Consider the following 14437-nt stretch of genomic DNA (forward strand, 5'->3'; position numbering starts at 1 on the left):
GGGGGTGGGGGGGTGGGGGTGGGGGTGAGAAAAGATGAAGAGAAAGAGGGACTTGAGCCTATCTACGTGTAGAAACATCAAACTCTTAACAGGACTGAAGGCCCGCCATGGGGTGAAACGTCAGTGATCAGAAGCCAAAGGGGTAGATGATGTCATCACGATTGCGCCTACCAACTTTTGTGCTATACATAATCATCCTACCTTTCCTCAGCCATGTGGACCCTTTTCCCTGCAACAACCTTTGGTTACACTTTACTCGAAGGTATCTACATAAAAGTGATATGACACTGTCATGAACGTGTCATAAACATTATAAACAAGTCATAAACGTTCATGACATATTTGGGGTTTTGGGGGGGGCTTTTCCGCCTTTAATCGATAGAACAGTTAGGTGAGAAAGGGGGGGGAAGACATGCAGGAAATCGTCACAGGTCGGACTCGAACCCTGGACCTCTGCGTCGAAGCATAAGCCTCTCAGTATGCAGTATGTGCGCCTGCTCTACCCAGTGAACCAACCCGGCCACGTCATTCGGTCTTTGTCATGACAAGTTATGGTTGTGGTTAGGTTAAGGTTAAACCGCTGTTCATGACAGTGTCATGTCACGTTTATGTAGCTACCTTCAAGTAAAGGGTTACCCAACCATTTTCTCAGATTCCGTCTTGTGAATGGTTCATTCTACCTGTAATCTAATGTAATTATGTAATCTAGAGTCATTTCACTGGTTGCTTAACAAAGACAATGCATTGTTAATTTATTGAATGTACAGTTTTGATGACAGTGGCTTACTGTGTGTGTGTGTGTGTGTGTGTGTGTGTGTGTGTGTGCGCGCATGCGTGTGCGTGTGGAGTCGTGATGTTTTCGTTGAGGACGCTGTGAGGTTGAGCCTCTGGCACTGAGGAACCTGAACCTACAAAGTGCTGTTAACAACAAATATGCATTAAAAACGCACACACGCGCACAAACTCTCAGTGATCACCGTAGCTGTTACCGTAGCTTGAGGTGGCTGATCCGTATCCAGACAGGGTTCTTTTGCGACCTCAATCTGACAGCTGTTCTCGTCTTTATTTGTACTGTTGAACATACGGAGTCATCGTAGACGCGTTATTGCTGCTTTAAAGGATTGTAATGTGACAGAATTGTAATTTATACAACACTTCTACTCTACAACTGTTTTATTTGACCTTTTTGCATCTTGTTTTAAAGACACATTGTTGGGTTGATCCTTAAATCACAGTGATCGTTTGTTTCATTATGAAGAAAAAAAAAATCTTAACGTGAATACAGATGAACCTGAAATCAAGTGGCAGTGTTTGGGTTGTCCTCAGTGTTTGAGATATGTTTGCATATCGGTGTCTTCTTTGGGACTACATGCTGTACAAATTAGGGATGCACCGAATCCAGGATTCGGCTTTGGAGTCCGGTCAAATATTGGGCTTTTTGACGGGGTTCGGTTTCTGTTTTTTTTCCACTGAACCCTACGCTGGTCGACGTAATGATGCCGCCGTCGATTACGGGAAGGTTTTTATGTAGGTGGACCGTTCAATGCAGTAGGCTGGAGAAAGTGAAAATGGAACTTGTGAGCAGAAAAAAGTGTTGTTTGGTAGTACTTATGGTCAAAAGAAGGCCATTCAAGTCGAGCTACATGTTTAATCTGCAATGCCGATTTGTCCAATTCGCGGTCGCACAAACAAACAATACACATTATCACCGCTGTTAAAACATTTGCGTATGAAACATCCAAAAGAATACGAGTTGTGGATGAAGGAATCTACAGACAGCAGCCAAAAACGTATGTTAACCAGACAACCATTACCAGCTTTGCTAGACCTACACCACTGCTGTGGACATTGTTTACTTCATTAATGAGTTTACTGTCTTAATGGACTGAGGATGGGAGTAGGATTCGGTTTTCGGTTTTTGGTTCAGCTGAATCTTAACCAGTGGATTCGGTATTCGGCCAAACTGAAAAAAAATCTGTATTTGGTGCATCCCTAGTACAAATATGATACTTTTCAACTTTAGGTAGGTTTTACATTATAATTTGGGTGGAATTTTCATACTTTTGTCCCGATTCTAATTGGTTAAAGGGGACAATATGAAAAACACACCCTTTCAGTATCTGGAGTCCCTACAAATCCACAAACTGAAGTAAGACAACCCAATCAGTTTTTTGTGGGCTGCCTAGATCAAAATGTAGCGCCCCCCTATCTGAGTTACTTGTGTCCGACGTCTTGATAACTACATTTGCAAAGGGGCGCCATATTTTTCTCGTAAGCCAATCAAAGCAGATTGGGCTTTTTTAGGATGGGGTTTTAAAGCGACAGGAGCTAAAACGGAGCGTTTCAGACTGAGGGTGAATACAGGTATAATCAGACAGACGGTATGAGAAAAACTGTATTTTTATTTATTTATTTTTTACATTAAAGAGTGTAAACATGTTCTAGTAGAAACCCAAATTACAAGTATGAACCTGAAAATGAGCAGGTTATGTCTCCTAAATTAAGGTTATTTGGAACAAACACCCCAGGTTAGCTTTGTCTAGTCTCTTGCCTGGTCAGACTTTGACGTTGCGGTGACGCCATTCCCAGAGCTCCGAAATGATTTTGGTTCAACGCCCAAGTTGAAATTAATCAGAATCACGCTTTAAAGCCCCTGAGAACTTCCCATTGTTTTTCTGCACAAGCACTGTAAAGGCAATGCTATAATAAAAAGTGCAGTTACGTCCATTGATCCAGCAGATGGAGCTCTTCTGTTACTTCAAAAGGGATTTCTTTTTTTAACTGGACAGCGATGCAGACAGGTGACAAATTAAAGGAATAGGGGAAGACTTTCTTGCAAGAGATTAGATAATAATAATAATAAAAGACTACTAAACTGATTGTGCTCCCATGACACTGTCAGACTCACAATGGACAATAAAAAAAAGTATACTAATCGATGCTGCAGGACCAGGATTATCGCCTGCCCTGGTCTTATTCCACACATTCTTCTTCCCTGTCCAGGGTTTGCTGAAGTATTGTGTTCTAGGCCTTAAACAATTTCAAACAGGTCTTCATTTTCCTACGTCCATGTAACGCTGCCTCTAATGCTCATTGGTTTTGTAGTTCTTTCTTTCTTTCTTCTTTCGCGTGTCCAATTATAATTTGCTGTTTATGTACTGATCATTATCACTCTGTCGCTTTTATTACATTTTAATAATTTTATTTGCTTTGAAAGTACTTTTGCGACTCTGCATTTCGGTGTACTTTTATGTTATGTTTAGGTTGTTGTAAATTTCATTCACACAGGTCTTAAAAAGTCTTCAATTTGACTTGTTGAAACCTGCAGAAACCCTGCCGTCAAAACCTGGCATCTGCATTACCCACAATGCAACTCAACCGCAGACAGAGAATCAGGTGTGCCATTCTACAGGTGCATCCCATAGAATTTAAATTGCCTCGTCGACTCCTCCACTTGCCTCCCTTCCTCGCGTCTTAGTCCCTCCCACAGAGGAGGCACGGGAGAGACGGGAGGAAATAACTGGGAGGAGAGAGGAAACGAGCAGATGTGTTTTAGAGGGATGAGACGTCCTTTCCTCTGAAGCGTAACATGAATTTGTCAGCTGTTGGGGCGGAGTTAGCAACTCCTTCAGCTGCACGGCTTGCTGCTCTCGCGTATCCGCGGCTATAGCTCCTCCATAATCCCTCCTTGGTCCTCTGGGCAGAAATAAGAGCTTTGAGACAGCCTTCACTACTGAGGAGGGACGGAACAACTTCCGGTTCAGCCGAGTTATCAAATAAGGGCCATGAGATGCAGCTTTGGAGTGGCTAATGTAGCCTTGAGTTGCAAGCCAGCAAGCAGAGATGAGAAGCTTGTCTGGGAACCTCACTTCTTTCTCATTTCACCCCCTCCCCTGTCCCCCAGGCTCTTTTCCTAGTCTTCAGCTAAAACTGATGCTGTTCCACAGCATCTCTCTGAAGCCACAAAAAGGATTTTTGCAAATGTTTTTCACACGTGCAGCAGTACTCTCCGAGGCCCGTAAACAGACTTTGGTGTGTGAAGTCGGTGCACTCTAGGTTTGAGCCAGGAAAAGCTTAGCTTTGCATAAAGACTGGAAGCATAAGGAAAAAGATTGCCTAGCTTTTCACAAAAGTCTTAAAAACCATAACATTTTTATTTATTTTTTTAACATTTTATATCAAGTTATATCTTGAGCTTTGATTCTCTGCCCGGACTTGTGACATGGGAGTGAGATTTATCTTTTTATTAAACTCTTAGAAAAACAGCAAATATATTTCACATGTTAAACATCATTTAACCCTCCTGTTGTCCTCGAGTCAAATTTGGCCCATTTTCAAAAAGTTTCTATATCAGAAATTTGGGTTCCTTAATCCAAATTGATCAGCCGAAACATAACGTACAAGTAAAGTAAGTTAAGTAAGTAAGTAAGCCCAGTAAGTAAAATAAATGATCAGTTCACTACTTTCATTGAATTTGGGTGTTTTATTTAATTTGATAGCATTTGAAAAATAACCGATAAAAGAATATTGAAAAAAGTGACAAAAATGTCGCAGAAAAAAATCATCAGAAAAAGTGACAAAACACTCGTAAAAAAGTGACAAAAACGTCAAAAAGAAAAAAAGTTTGAATTTCAATTTTCGACCCAGAAAAACAAAAAGGTTGCATGTTCGATGGGAAGACAACACAAGGAATAAAAACAAACTTGGATAAATGATACATAATAAATGTAGGTGTTTTCCATACAGGGCACAAGGCAAAACTGCAACACTCATTGCAGAAAGGTGCAGTATTTTCCAGAGGAGCGAATACTGTTCACTTGTTATATATGACAGTAGATGGCGCTCATCAGTCACTTAAAGGAGATTCCCATGTGTAGGGGTTGTACACTCACAGTGGGACAGAGTGTGAACCGGTCTGGTGGTGTTAATGTCACCTGATGATCTCGCCACTCTTACACAAACTTCCACATAACACCCACTGGCTCTGGGGCCTCAAGGGTAAATCAATGTTCCTTCTGTCTGGCCGTCTTGTTGTCGTTGGCAGCCCGGTTGTCACGGGTAAATGTTCAGACAAGCGGGCCACTGAGCTGCAGCAGGCGGGTCGGACCCACGCAGGAAGCGTTTAAAAGCATGTGGAAAGTCGGCTCAGCAGCCACCGTGTCGGTCCTAAAGATAATACGCTCGGTGAAGGTGCTGGCACGTGTAGCAGACGTTTATTAATAGTAAAGCTGCTGCTTCAATGCACAGTAGTTTGGCCTGAGTATAGTCTCGCAGGGCCTGACCTTCCTCCACGGCGCTGCGGAGGAGGGTCTGGCTAGTCCACTCAGCATTCCGGGATGGGAGAAAAAACGTGCTCTGGTTCATTGGCATTTCTTTAAACCAATCACAATCGTCACTGCAAAATAGCCTCAGGATGGAACTTGTTTTGGTGGAACGTGTGTACGTTCAAAGGTCGTTTTAGCCGTGCAACAGAAAACTCAGGTTGGACAGATAGTCTAGCTAGCTGTCTGGATTTACCCTGCAGAGATCTGAGGAGCAGTTAAGCATAGTCCTCAGAAATCCACCGGAGTTTAGAACGCCAACACAAAGAAAGAGGAAGGTAACGGGACATCCGAAAAGAGTGCCATCCGGCGGAATTTTCGGCAGAACGAGAGCCATTCCGGAAGTGGAACGTCGTGGATATAGACTAGCCTGAATATTGCATGAGTAAGTCTGTTTTGGTTATTTCTATGTTTGAACGTCACACGTTCTTGTGAGTTTAGAAAATCACCACAGAGTGTAGGACTTTATAACTCATTTAGACGCTTTAGATCAGGGGTCTGCCACCTGCGGCTCCTTAGCCTCTATCCAGTGGCTTTTACAAAAAAAAATGATATGGAAATGAATAAGGTGGATCAAATGGTCAAAAGACAGGGCAATAAAAATGGCAACAAACACTCCATTTAGGCCTATTAGTTTTTTGTCTTTTTTTCTGTGCCATAAGTCAACGGAGCATTTCTTGTTACCGTGCATGAACAAAAACCCAACCCAGCTGTCCTGTCCATCAGGCCGTGCAGCCCGACACTCCAGCCAGAGCCGGGACTGTGAAATCAGCTAATCTCCTCACAGGAAACCCAGCAGGAGCAGCTGTTGGATTGGAAACCAACTGGAAATGCAGCAGGAGGGCGGAACAGGCCCGCAGTAGGAGCGAGGAGACCAGATATGAATCCATTGTGTCTGCTGAGTGCTGGGACTCTGACCCTTACATTCCTTCCTTTTAGCGGCCTGTCGGTGTTGTGAGCTACAGTTTTCGGATTATTCTACAGTTGCACCTAGGGCTGAACGATTTGGGAGAAATATAAAATCCAATTGCGATTTTTCTGCCAGATATTGAGATTAGGATTCGTTTTTTTTTAAGATGCATATTGCACCTTCTACGATCATGTTAAATAAAGTAATAACTAATACATGAAAAATTCCACTGAAAAGAGGACATCCCTTAAAACAATCTGGGCTATGCAACATTATTACAGCATGTATCTTATGAAAACAACAGTAAATAATGAAAAGAGAAATAAAAATTGTTAAAACAAACGTTACACCAAGCATTCAACTAAATATTTCACATTCGATCAATCGCGGTCTTCATGCTCAAATTGCGATTTCGATTTGAAAACGATTCATCTTTCAGCCCTAGTTGCACCTGATGTAGTCTCGCTTTGCCAGACTCTCCTCCAAAGCGCGCTGAAAGAGGGTCTGGCTACAGAACTGTATTGCGAAATAACTGGGATGGTTAAACATCACCCTGTCATGGTTGTGGTTTTCAGTTGTTGTGTAAGGTGTTAATCTATCCCCCATTTCCTTGTGTTTTTGTATTCTCTGTGTATAACCATGTGTGTATGTTTTCTGCTTCAGTTTCCTGTTTTACTTTGTAGTGTCTGTTTCTCTCTGTGTCGTGTCTTGCTTTACTTCCTGCCTTGTGTTTTTCCCGCCTCTGTGATGCGTCTGCCCTGATGTGTTCCTCCTGTTCTTCAGCCCTCATGTTACCTGTCCCTCGTTTTACCCTCGTTACCCTGTGTGTTTATGCTACGTTTACACACGGCCGGCTATTTACATAAACGGACATTTCAACCTCTCCGAAAAGCGTTCGTTTACACGTACCCGTGTATGTATGCCGTCAATGCCGTCAAGAGCATGCCAAACCTGTAGGTGGCAGCGTAACAAGAAGCTCAAGCCCACGTTGGCCAATCAGAATCCCGAAAATGGCAACAACAGCAACAAATCACTTCCTCTCTCTTCTCTTCCTCACTTCCTCTGCTGCCTAAACCTCCGTTTGTCTCGGTTTACATGCAAATGCGCAAACAAAGTTTTCCAAAATCTCCACTCTGGCCGGAGTTTTTAGAAGGAATCGTTTTCAGAGGCGAATTCTCCGTTTGTGTGTAAACGAAGGGCACACACGAAGGGAAATGTCTCCATTTTTCAAAATAACCATGCACGTGTAAACAGGGTATTAGTCTCTGTGCTTTCTTTGTCTGTTGTGAGATCACAATGTGATGTGATGTGTATTTGTAGCCCCCTTCGTCTCTGTGTTCCTTGTGTTTTTGATGCCCTTTTTCCTGTCTTTAGTTTTCTCAGTGTTTTTTGAAACTCCTTTTGCCTGCCTTACTTTAATCATTTCTTCCTGCCTGCTTGCTTCAGGACTCCCTTTGTTGTATCCCCTTTAGTTTATTAACGCTATAGTGCGTAGTTTCTGTCTGACCCCTTAGGAATTATAAGAAATGACAACAAAACTGTCGGCGCGTCCACATCATACAAGCCTTATGTGAGCGGTTTCCCCTACACCTGTTTGCTTTTGGGTCTCCTAGATTTACCCTTGCCTGTCGTTTCTTGGACACTGTTGCTGAGTTTATTTATATTCAAAATAAACTATTGTATTTTACACCTCGAGTCTTGCCTCGTGGGTCCATTATCTGCGTGCTTGATAGATAGTCTTAATTAGCTTTGTAGCAACTCATTTTGCAACGGCTTGAATGTGACGGACGTCCATTAATATCAAAAAGTTACACACTAAAGCTTTAAATCCTCAAACTTTCCACAGCCTATTCTTTTCTCTGCATTTTTGGGTCCAAGCCTGCATCCCCACACGTGACGGATTCCATTATGTGGCATTTTGATGGCGTTTCTCCTAGATACAGACGAGACAACATTTGCAAGATGTCAAAGTGCTCAAAGGGGTTGTACACGATGAGCTCCATTTCCCCCTTTAGAGGACTTAGATGTAGGTTCATACATAGGGTTATAACAAGACTCCAGGAAGTCGCTACATCCGGCCAAGAAATACCCTGGCACAGTTTGGTTTTTTTTTTTATGGATTAAACAAATAAGCTATAACCTTTTAATTAGTGAGCTTAAAGTGGCTATAATTGATATTTTTTTATCATAACAATGTATCAAATAATGTGTAAGAGGGTCTCTCTTGTAGTGATGAACCTAAAGAGAATTATCACCCGCATCTGCAGCTCCCCTCGGCTTAACGGAGCTTAACGGAGTGAGTTTGGGCTCGTTAGCCGTCCAGCTGCAATTTATGGTTCGCTCTCACCGCTCTCATGGTGTCATTTCGTATGGCAAATACGCTTTTTTTAATCAAGGTCCATATTCAAACAAACACAGGATAAAGCATGTCCTATGACTTATTTTAGGCGAGGACCAAAAAAGAAACGGGGGGAACTGATGTAGCGTAGGTTGTGTTTTACCTACATGCTAAAACAGCACATATCCAGAAACTGGAAGATGTTCACTTTCAAATGAAGCCTCATACATGCATTTTGGCCTTGCAGAACTTCTGTTATATAAGCTTTTCCATTTTAGTATAGCAAATAAGTGAAAATTAAACAAATTGAGGTGGATCTGAACAAGTTAACAGACACAATCTTTTTCATCAGGCTGCTGGGAAACAATCAGTCTACACACGTACCCTACATTAATTAGAAGTTAGACAGAGGCGCAATCTCTCAGTCCCTATGGGTGAAAGGATAACACCTTTTTGCTGGCAAAAATCTTTTTTTTTAACAGAATTATGTAGAACCTTCATATACATTATGCACTATAAAAGGAAGAAAGGGAATAACCTTCAGATTTAATCAAAATGTAACACAGTTGACTTTGGATCCCATCAATGTAAAGGTTGAGAGTAAAGCAACTATTTGACTCAGCCAGTATAAGTGGAAAAACTGCTATTAAACCTGAAACTCCCTGTCTTAAATAGTGTAGGTGCTACTCACATACCAAAATCACATTAGTGTGGAGTTTGAATGGAACGTTTTAGTGCCCAACGCAGGTTAAAATGCCATGCCTCCGTCCTTTTCACCCAGAAAACCGTCAAAACACTGAATCCCAGTCAATCTTGTGAATTTCTGTGGGTGCCTGGGTGGCTCACCTGGTAGAGCGAGCGCCCATATACAGTAGCTCAGTCCTCAAGGCGGCGGTCGCAGGTTCGGTTCCAACCTGCGGCCCTTTGCTGCATGTCCTTCCCCTTCTCTCTCTCTCTCTACCCTTTCATGTCTAAAGCTGCCCTTTCAGAAATAAAGGCCTAAAAATGCAACAACAACAAAAAAGAAACAAATGTAACTAGGTTGTACCAGGACAGGTTTACATGGTTTAATTTTTGTTGTACTGCACATTGCTGCAGCTCCTCTTTTCACCCTGGGTCTTGAGCTCTCTGTTTTAGCTACAGAGTGAGACATCTCACTTCTGTTCCATCTTTGTTGGGAGTCGCACATGCGCAGTAGCTAGGTAAGGACTACTAGCCAGTCAGTATGAGGGCGTGCCACGCTATTATGTGTGTTAAAAAGTGACCCAAGTTTGTCTCTGAAGTAAAGGCTGGACTACAATAGAGCTGTTTGGAGCAGTTGGTGAACAGTGTTTTCTGTTGGAGATTGGTAAGTCCCTTTGGGGTGGACTTTGGGCTTTTTCACTTTGTAAACATGCACAAAAAAGATATATGACACAATAAAGGAAAGGGGAAAAAGCCAAAAAGCATAATATGAGCACTTCAAGTCATCAAATCTCCAAACATTATCTTATAAGTCATTAAAGCAGGCCACTTTTCTGTCCCAGTCGGAGTAGTCATTAAAGTTTGCGTCCATATACACATTTTTTGTGAGGATTTCTGCCTCTTCAAGGCCTGGAGAGAGTTGTGTAGAGATGCTGCTCCCAGCCAGAGGGCGGACTGTGTGGAGGTGGTGCCAAGGCCAGGCTGTTGATAAGAGGCGAGGCATAAGGCCTGCGAGACGAGTGAAAGCACGGGTACTGATACAGCCCGGCAGGGTACCCTGGGAAGGCGCTGAAGAAACTGGAGCTTTGGAGGTCAGTGTAGTCAGACTGGTTGGTGGAGGATGGGGAGGAAGTGGAGGAAGGGCAGACGCCCGAACCGAGGGAGGTGTACTCCGGTTGTGGCGGTGGAGGAGTGGAGGAGGAGGAGGAGGAGCTGCTGTAGTGACCTGGGCTCATCTGCTCCGTTTTAATCTGAGGTTTTTGGCTGGTGTCCTCGTGGAGCCCATGCGCATCACGACTGCAAGAGGAAGTTGGCGTTCCAGTGGAAATCCCACTTTTGGGTGTCCAGGTGTGGGAGTGGGAGTGGGAGTGGATGCTGGGCAGAATGAAGGACCCAGAAGGGTTGTTGTTATGTCCGTGGCTGCTATCTGGCGGGGTTAGAAGAGCGGAGGCGTGGCTGTTGGGAGGGAGGTACTGGTCCAACTCGTGGACGTCGAAGCCATCGATGGTGCCGATGACTTCGGTGCTGAGCTCTGAGATGTCCACGTTGCTGAAGTCGATGTTCTGCCTAGGAACGGGGCCGGTGCTGCTGCTGCTGCTACTGTCGCGTTTGTTCCCCACGTGGAGGTCGGTGTTAGGGGTGGTGGGAGGTGTTGGAGGTCCATGAGACTGACCTGGAAACCAAAGCCAAGGAAGCACTATAATCAATAATGGATGTGACGATGCACTCATCTCACGATTTCAATATGATTTGCAACTTTAAGTTTACGATGCGCCGTTGTTGTTTTTTTTTAACCCTTGTGTTGTCCTTGGATCAAATCTGGCCCCTTTTCAAAGTGTCTATATCAAAAAATATGGGTTTCTTTCAACCAAATTGCCCAAAAATAACATGGATATAGTTCCGTACACAAAATGGGCTGTAATTATGCATCAACATACGTTCCTCTGATCTTAACTAGCAGCTAAAATAATTCATAATTTCTGGGTTATTAACAAAAAATGTAGGCAGAATGTAACATGAATTAGTTTTATTGACCATAAAACCCAAAAGAAAGTGTAAAACTAGCGGTGATAAGTTGGAATGAAGTTGGCTAAGAAGATGTAGCACAGAATTAGGTGATAATTTATACTTCATGCTTAATAAAACAGACCGGGTCAATTTTTCCATGGTTGAAGACAACACAGAGGTTAATGAGCTGCAGACTGAAAAATGTTCCTTTATTTATTTAACTGTGCAAAACAACAGATGTGTCCTAATATCAAAAGTGCAACTGACATTGTATTTCATCTTAAATAACAAAAATGAAACACAAATTAAACATTAGAATTCATTTTTCATCTCAACCGGTTGTAATCTTTACACATTTCTATAGATTTTTAACCGATTCACAATGCATCGTTACATCCCTATGTCCATGCTTTGAGCAACAAAGGTAAAAAAGGTAAGTTGCAACAGATGCCCTGATAAAAAAAGTGTATTAAGATGAGTTCTCACCTGTCCTGTCTGGATCATAATGATGGTGCGTTTCCCCTGTTCCAGCCAGTCTGGCCACCCCTGGTTCTGTCTTATACAAGCCCTGCTGTTGCTGCTGAACCAGTCCGGTTCTGCAGTCCCCCTGTCCCGGTTTGGGGTTCTTGCGCCTCCGAGGCTGGTACTTGTAGTCCGGGTAGTCTTTCTTGTGCTGCATCCTCAACCTCTCGGCCTCGGCAACAAAGGGAAGCTTCTCTGTTTCAGAGAGAAGTCTGGGGAAGAGAGGAATCCATCATTGGGTTAATCAAAGGTCCCTTTTAAACACTATAGCAACATGTGTTCATTATGTTCTGTGTTCAGCACTGGGAAAAACGTGAGAGTTAGAAAGAATTCTCTAAAAAACACAGGACAGGAAATGACAAATTAGAAACATTCTTATTACTTCACCGAGGGACATTTTGTGCACTTGTACAAATCTACTCCAATACAATTCAAAAAGGAAATATTGTACTTTTTACTTCACAATCTGACAAGTATTGTTACTTTACAGATTAAGACTTTGCACACAAGATACATGATCACAAAAGTATGATGCAGCAGTTCGAGATTAAACTATCCAATAGCGTATAAAGTAGTTAGGAGTCCCACCTTGACGGCAGCAAAATGCTACTAACGCAATAATGCATAAGTAATACTAATCCAATATAATAATAACAGGCTATACACAGGGTCTATTTTCAATATGAGTACTATTACGTTTGATACTTTAATGTGGCTAATAAAACTCACATTTAGGCTACTTAAGTGACATTATCAGTGTTTTTTTGTATTGCACATGCAGGAAAAAAACACAATCAACACTCTCCTCTGTATGCCTTCTAGGTATGTATGACTTTTTGCAAGCACTTTCCCTTCAATCTTTTTACTTGAATTTATGCAACATTGTAGCTAATTAATAGTTATCATTTGAATGCTTTATGAGTTTATTAATATTTAGTTGTATTGCTTGTTGCTGTCATTTTACAGTGGGTTTATTGGCTGCAGTGATGTATGTGTGACTAATGCTACTAAATAATATTTGTGTATTATGGTTATAGGATGTGCAATGCCTGATAGGGTACTAGTGTATATACTAGGGCAATATATAATAGGAGGGGGAGGACGTGTTGTGGGTTCTCTTCAGTTCTTCTGTGATTGTGAGGAAAGGTAGGAGGTATTGTGTGAGGTGTATTAGATGTTCATTGAAGCATTGGATAAGATAATGTATGACTATGTTTCTATGTAGGTTAACTGTATGTTTATTGTGCGTTCATGCGCGATGTGTCGCCAATTCGTTCTATCGAATGCCCAACAAGATGAATTTCTCCTATAGGAGACCATAAAGGCGTGTCTTATCTTATCTTTATCAGAATAGTTGTTACTTTTTTATTTTTTAAGTGGAGAAACCAGGATTTGGGCTTGGGATCACTCACTGTGGTGGTCTTTAGACTTAGTTGCCCACAGCACTAACCGCTCATTGGATCAAGTTGAGAGTATAGCCTTCAGTACCCACCGCCACAGTTTGCCCAGCGTCTTGCTGAGCTCCGCGTTGTGCAGATAAGGATACTGGTCAGCCAGCTTCCTCCGCGCCGCCTGCGCCCACACCATGAACGCGTTCATCGGCCGCTTCACGCGAGGCTTGCTCTTCAGCCCTCTCTCCCCGTGCGAGGGCATAGGCACCAGCGACCAGTCGTAGCCTTTCAGCACTTGCGACACCGCGTCGCGGATGCAGGCGGGGAAGCGGTCCTCCTCCGCGCCGCTCTCCGGTTGGTGCGTCATCCCGGGCGGGCGCGCTGCCTCCTGCGCCTCTGACCGAGCTGGAGAGGCCGGGGACTCCGAGCCCGATCCATCCTGGGACACGGAGCTGTCGCTGCCTGCTGGACTGCGCGGAGTGTCTGCCAGGGACTTGTTCTCTTCTGTCATTTCGTGGCGGGTAAAAAAAACTAAAAATAATAAGTGCTATTTGGCCCGATTCCCGTCACAGGGTAAACTCTCCAAGTGCGTAAATGCGCACGGCTGTGTAGGAAGACTGTTTTCACCCCGAAATCAAGTAAAATCCGAGTAAAATCAGGAGAAAAAAAAGGTTCTTGCCTTGAATCAGTCCTTGCTGCGTCCTCCGCCACAGCCAGGCAAAGTTTGACGAGCCTTTATTTTCTTTTTCTTTTTTAAAGAACTTTAACTCTCTTTAGTAGCGACTTGCATCTCTCCTCCCCTCGTGTCCTATTGGCTTTTGCGAAGTTTTACAAGCACAGTTTCTGCTGCAGGAGGAGGCAGATTGATAGTCGACATTAGATTTAGAACTTGAAACACAATTTGATGATGGTTCGGATAGTAGGCTATTTAACGCAATAGTCCTCCAGGTTAGATCCTCTATTATTTATCCAAGTTCAGAGGAAGAAATGTAAAGTATTTTACTCGAGTATTTTTTTACTTTATTGAGAATACAGATATACTGTACAAACAAGGCACATTGACAAAATTCACTTAAAAAAATAGAGCTTTTGCCTCGGGTCGAGCATAGAAAAAAAAAAATCTAGGAGCATATACATAACAATTCAAAATAAAAAAAATGAAATAAAAAAATAAACAAAAATGGCTATCTCAAATTAACTTAAGTGTCTCAAGTAAAAAATAATAAAAAATGTAAATAAAAAATAACTTCCGCGTTTGTTTAAA

The 14437-nt window shown here is 42.7% G+C and overlaps 2 protein-coding genes across 2 annotated transcripts in view; one reads left to right on the forward strand and one right to left on the reverse strand.

The window, feature by feature from the left end:
* Nucleotides 1-10017: 10017 nt before the first annotated feature.
* sox8a (SRY-box transcription factor 8a) lies at nt 10018-13684 on the reverse strand. The gene is made up of 3 exons (XM_028567360.1): nt 13275-13684; nt 11747-11994; nt 10018-10925 (listed from the first exon to the last, which is right to left on the reverse strand). Exons 1-3 carry the CDS (start codon nt 13682-13684, stop codon nt 10156-10158), a joined length of 1428 nt encoding a protein of 475 aa, XP_028423161.1. The 3' UTR covers nt 10018-10155.
* Nucleotides 13549-14437, forward strand: part of lmf1 (lipase maturation factor 1) — a 28960-nt gene continuing 28071 nt past the window's right edge. The window contains exon 1 of the mRNA XM_028567359.1: nt 13549-13694. The gene's annotated coding sequence lies outside the window, so the exon portion shown is untranslated. The remainder of the gene's footprint in view (nt 13695-14437) is intronic.

The sequence above is a fragment of the Perca flavescens genome, chromosome 21 (assembly GCF_004354835.1).
Source record: "Perca flavescens isolate YP-PL-M2 chromosome 21, PFLA_1.0, whole genome shotgun sequence".
NCBI classification, from domain to species: domain Eukaryota; kingdom Metazoa; phylum Chordata; class Actinopteri; order Perciformes; family Percidae; genus Perca; species Perca flavescens.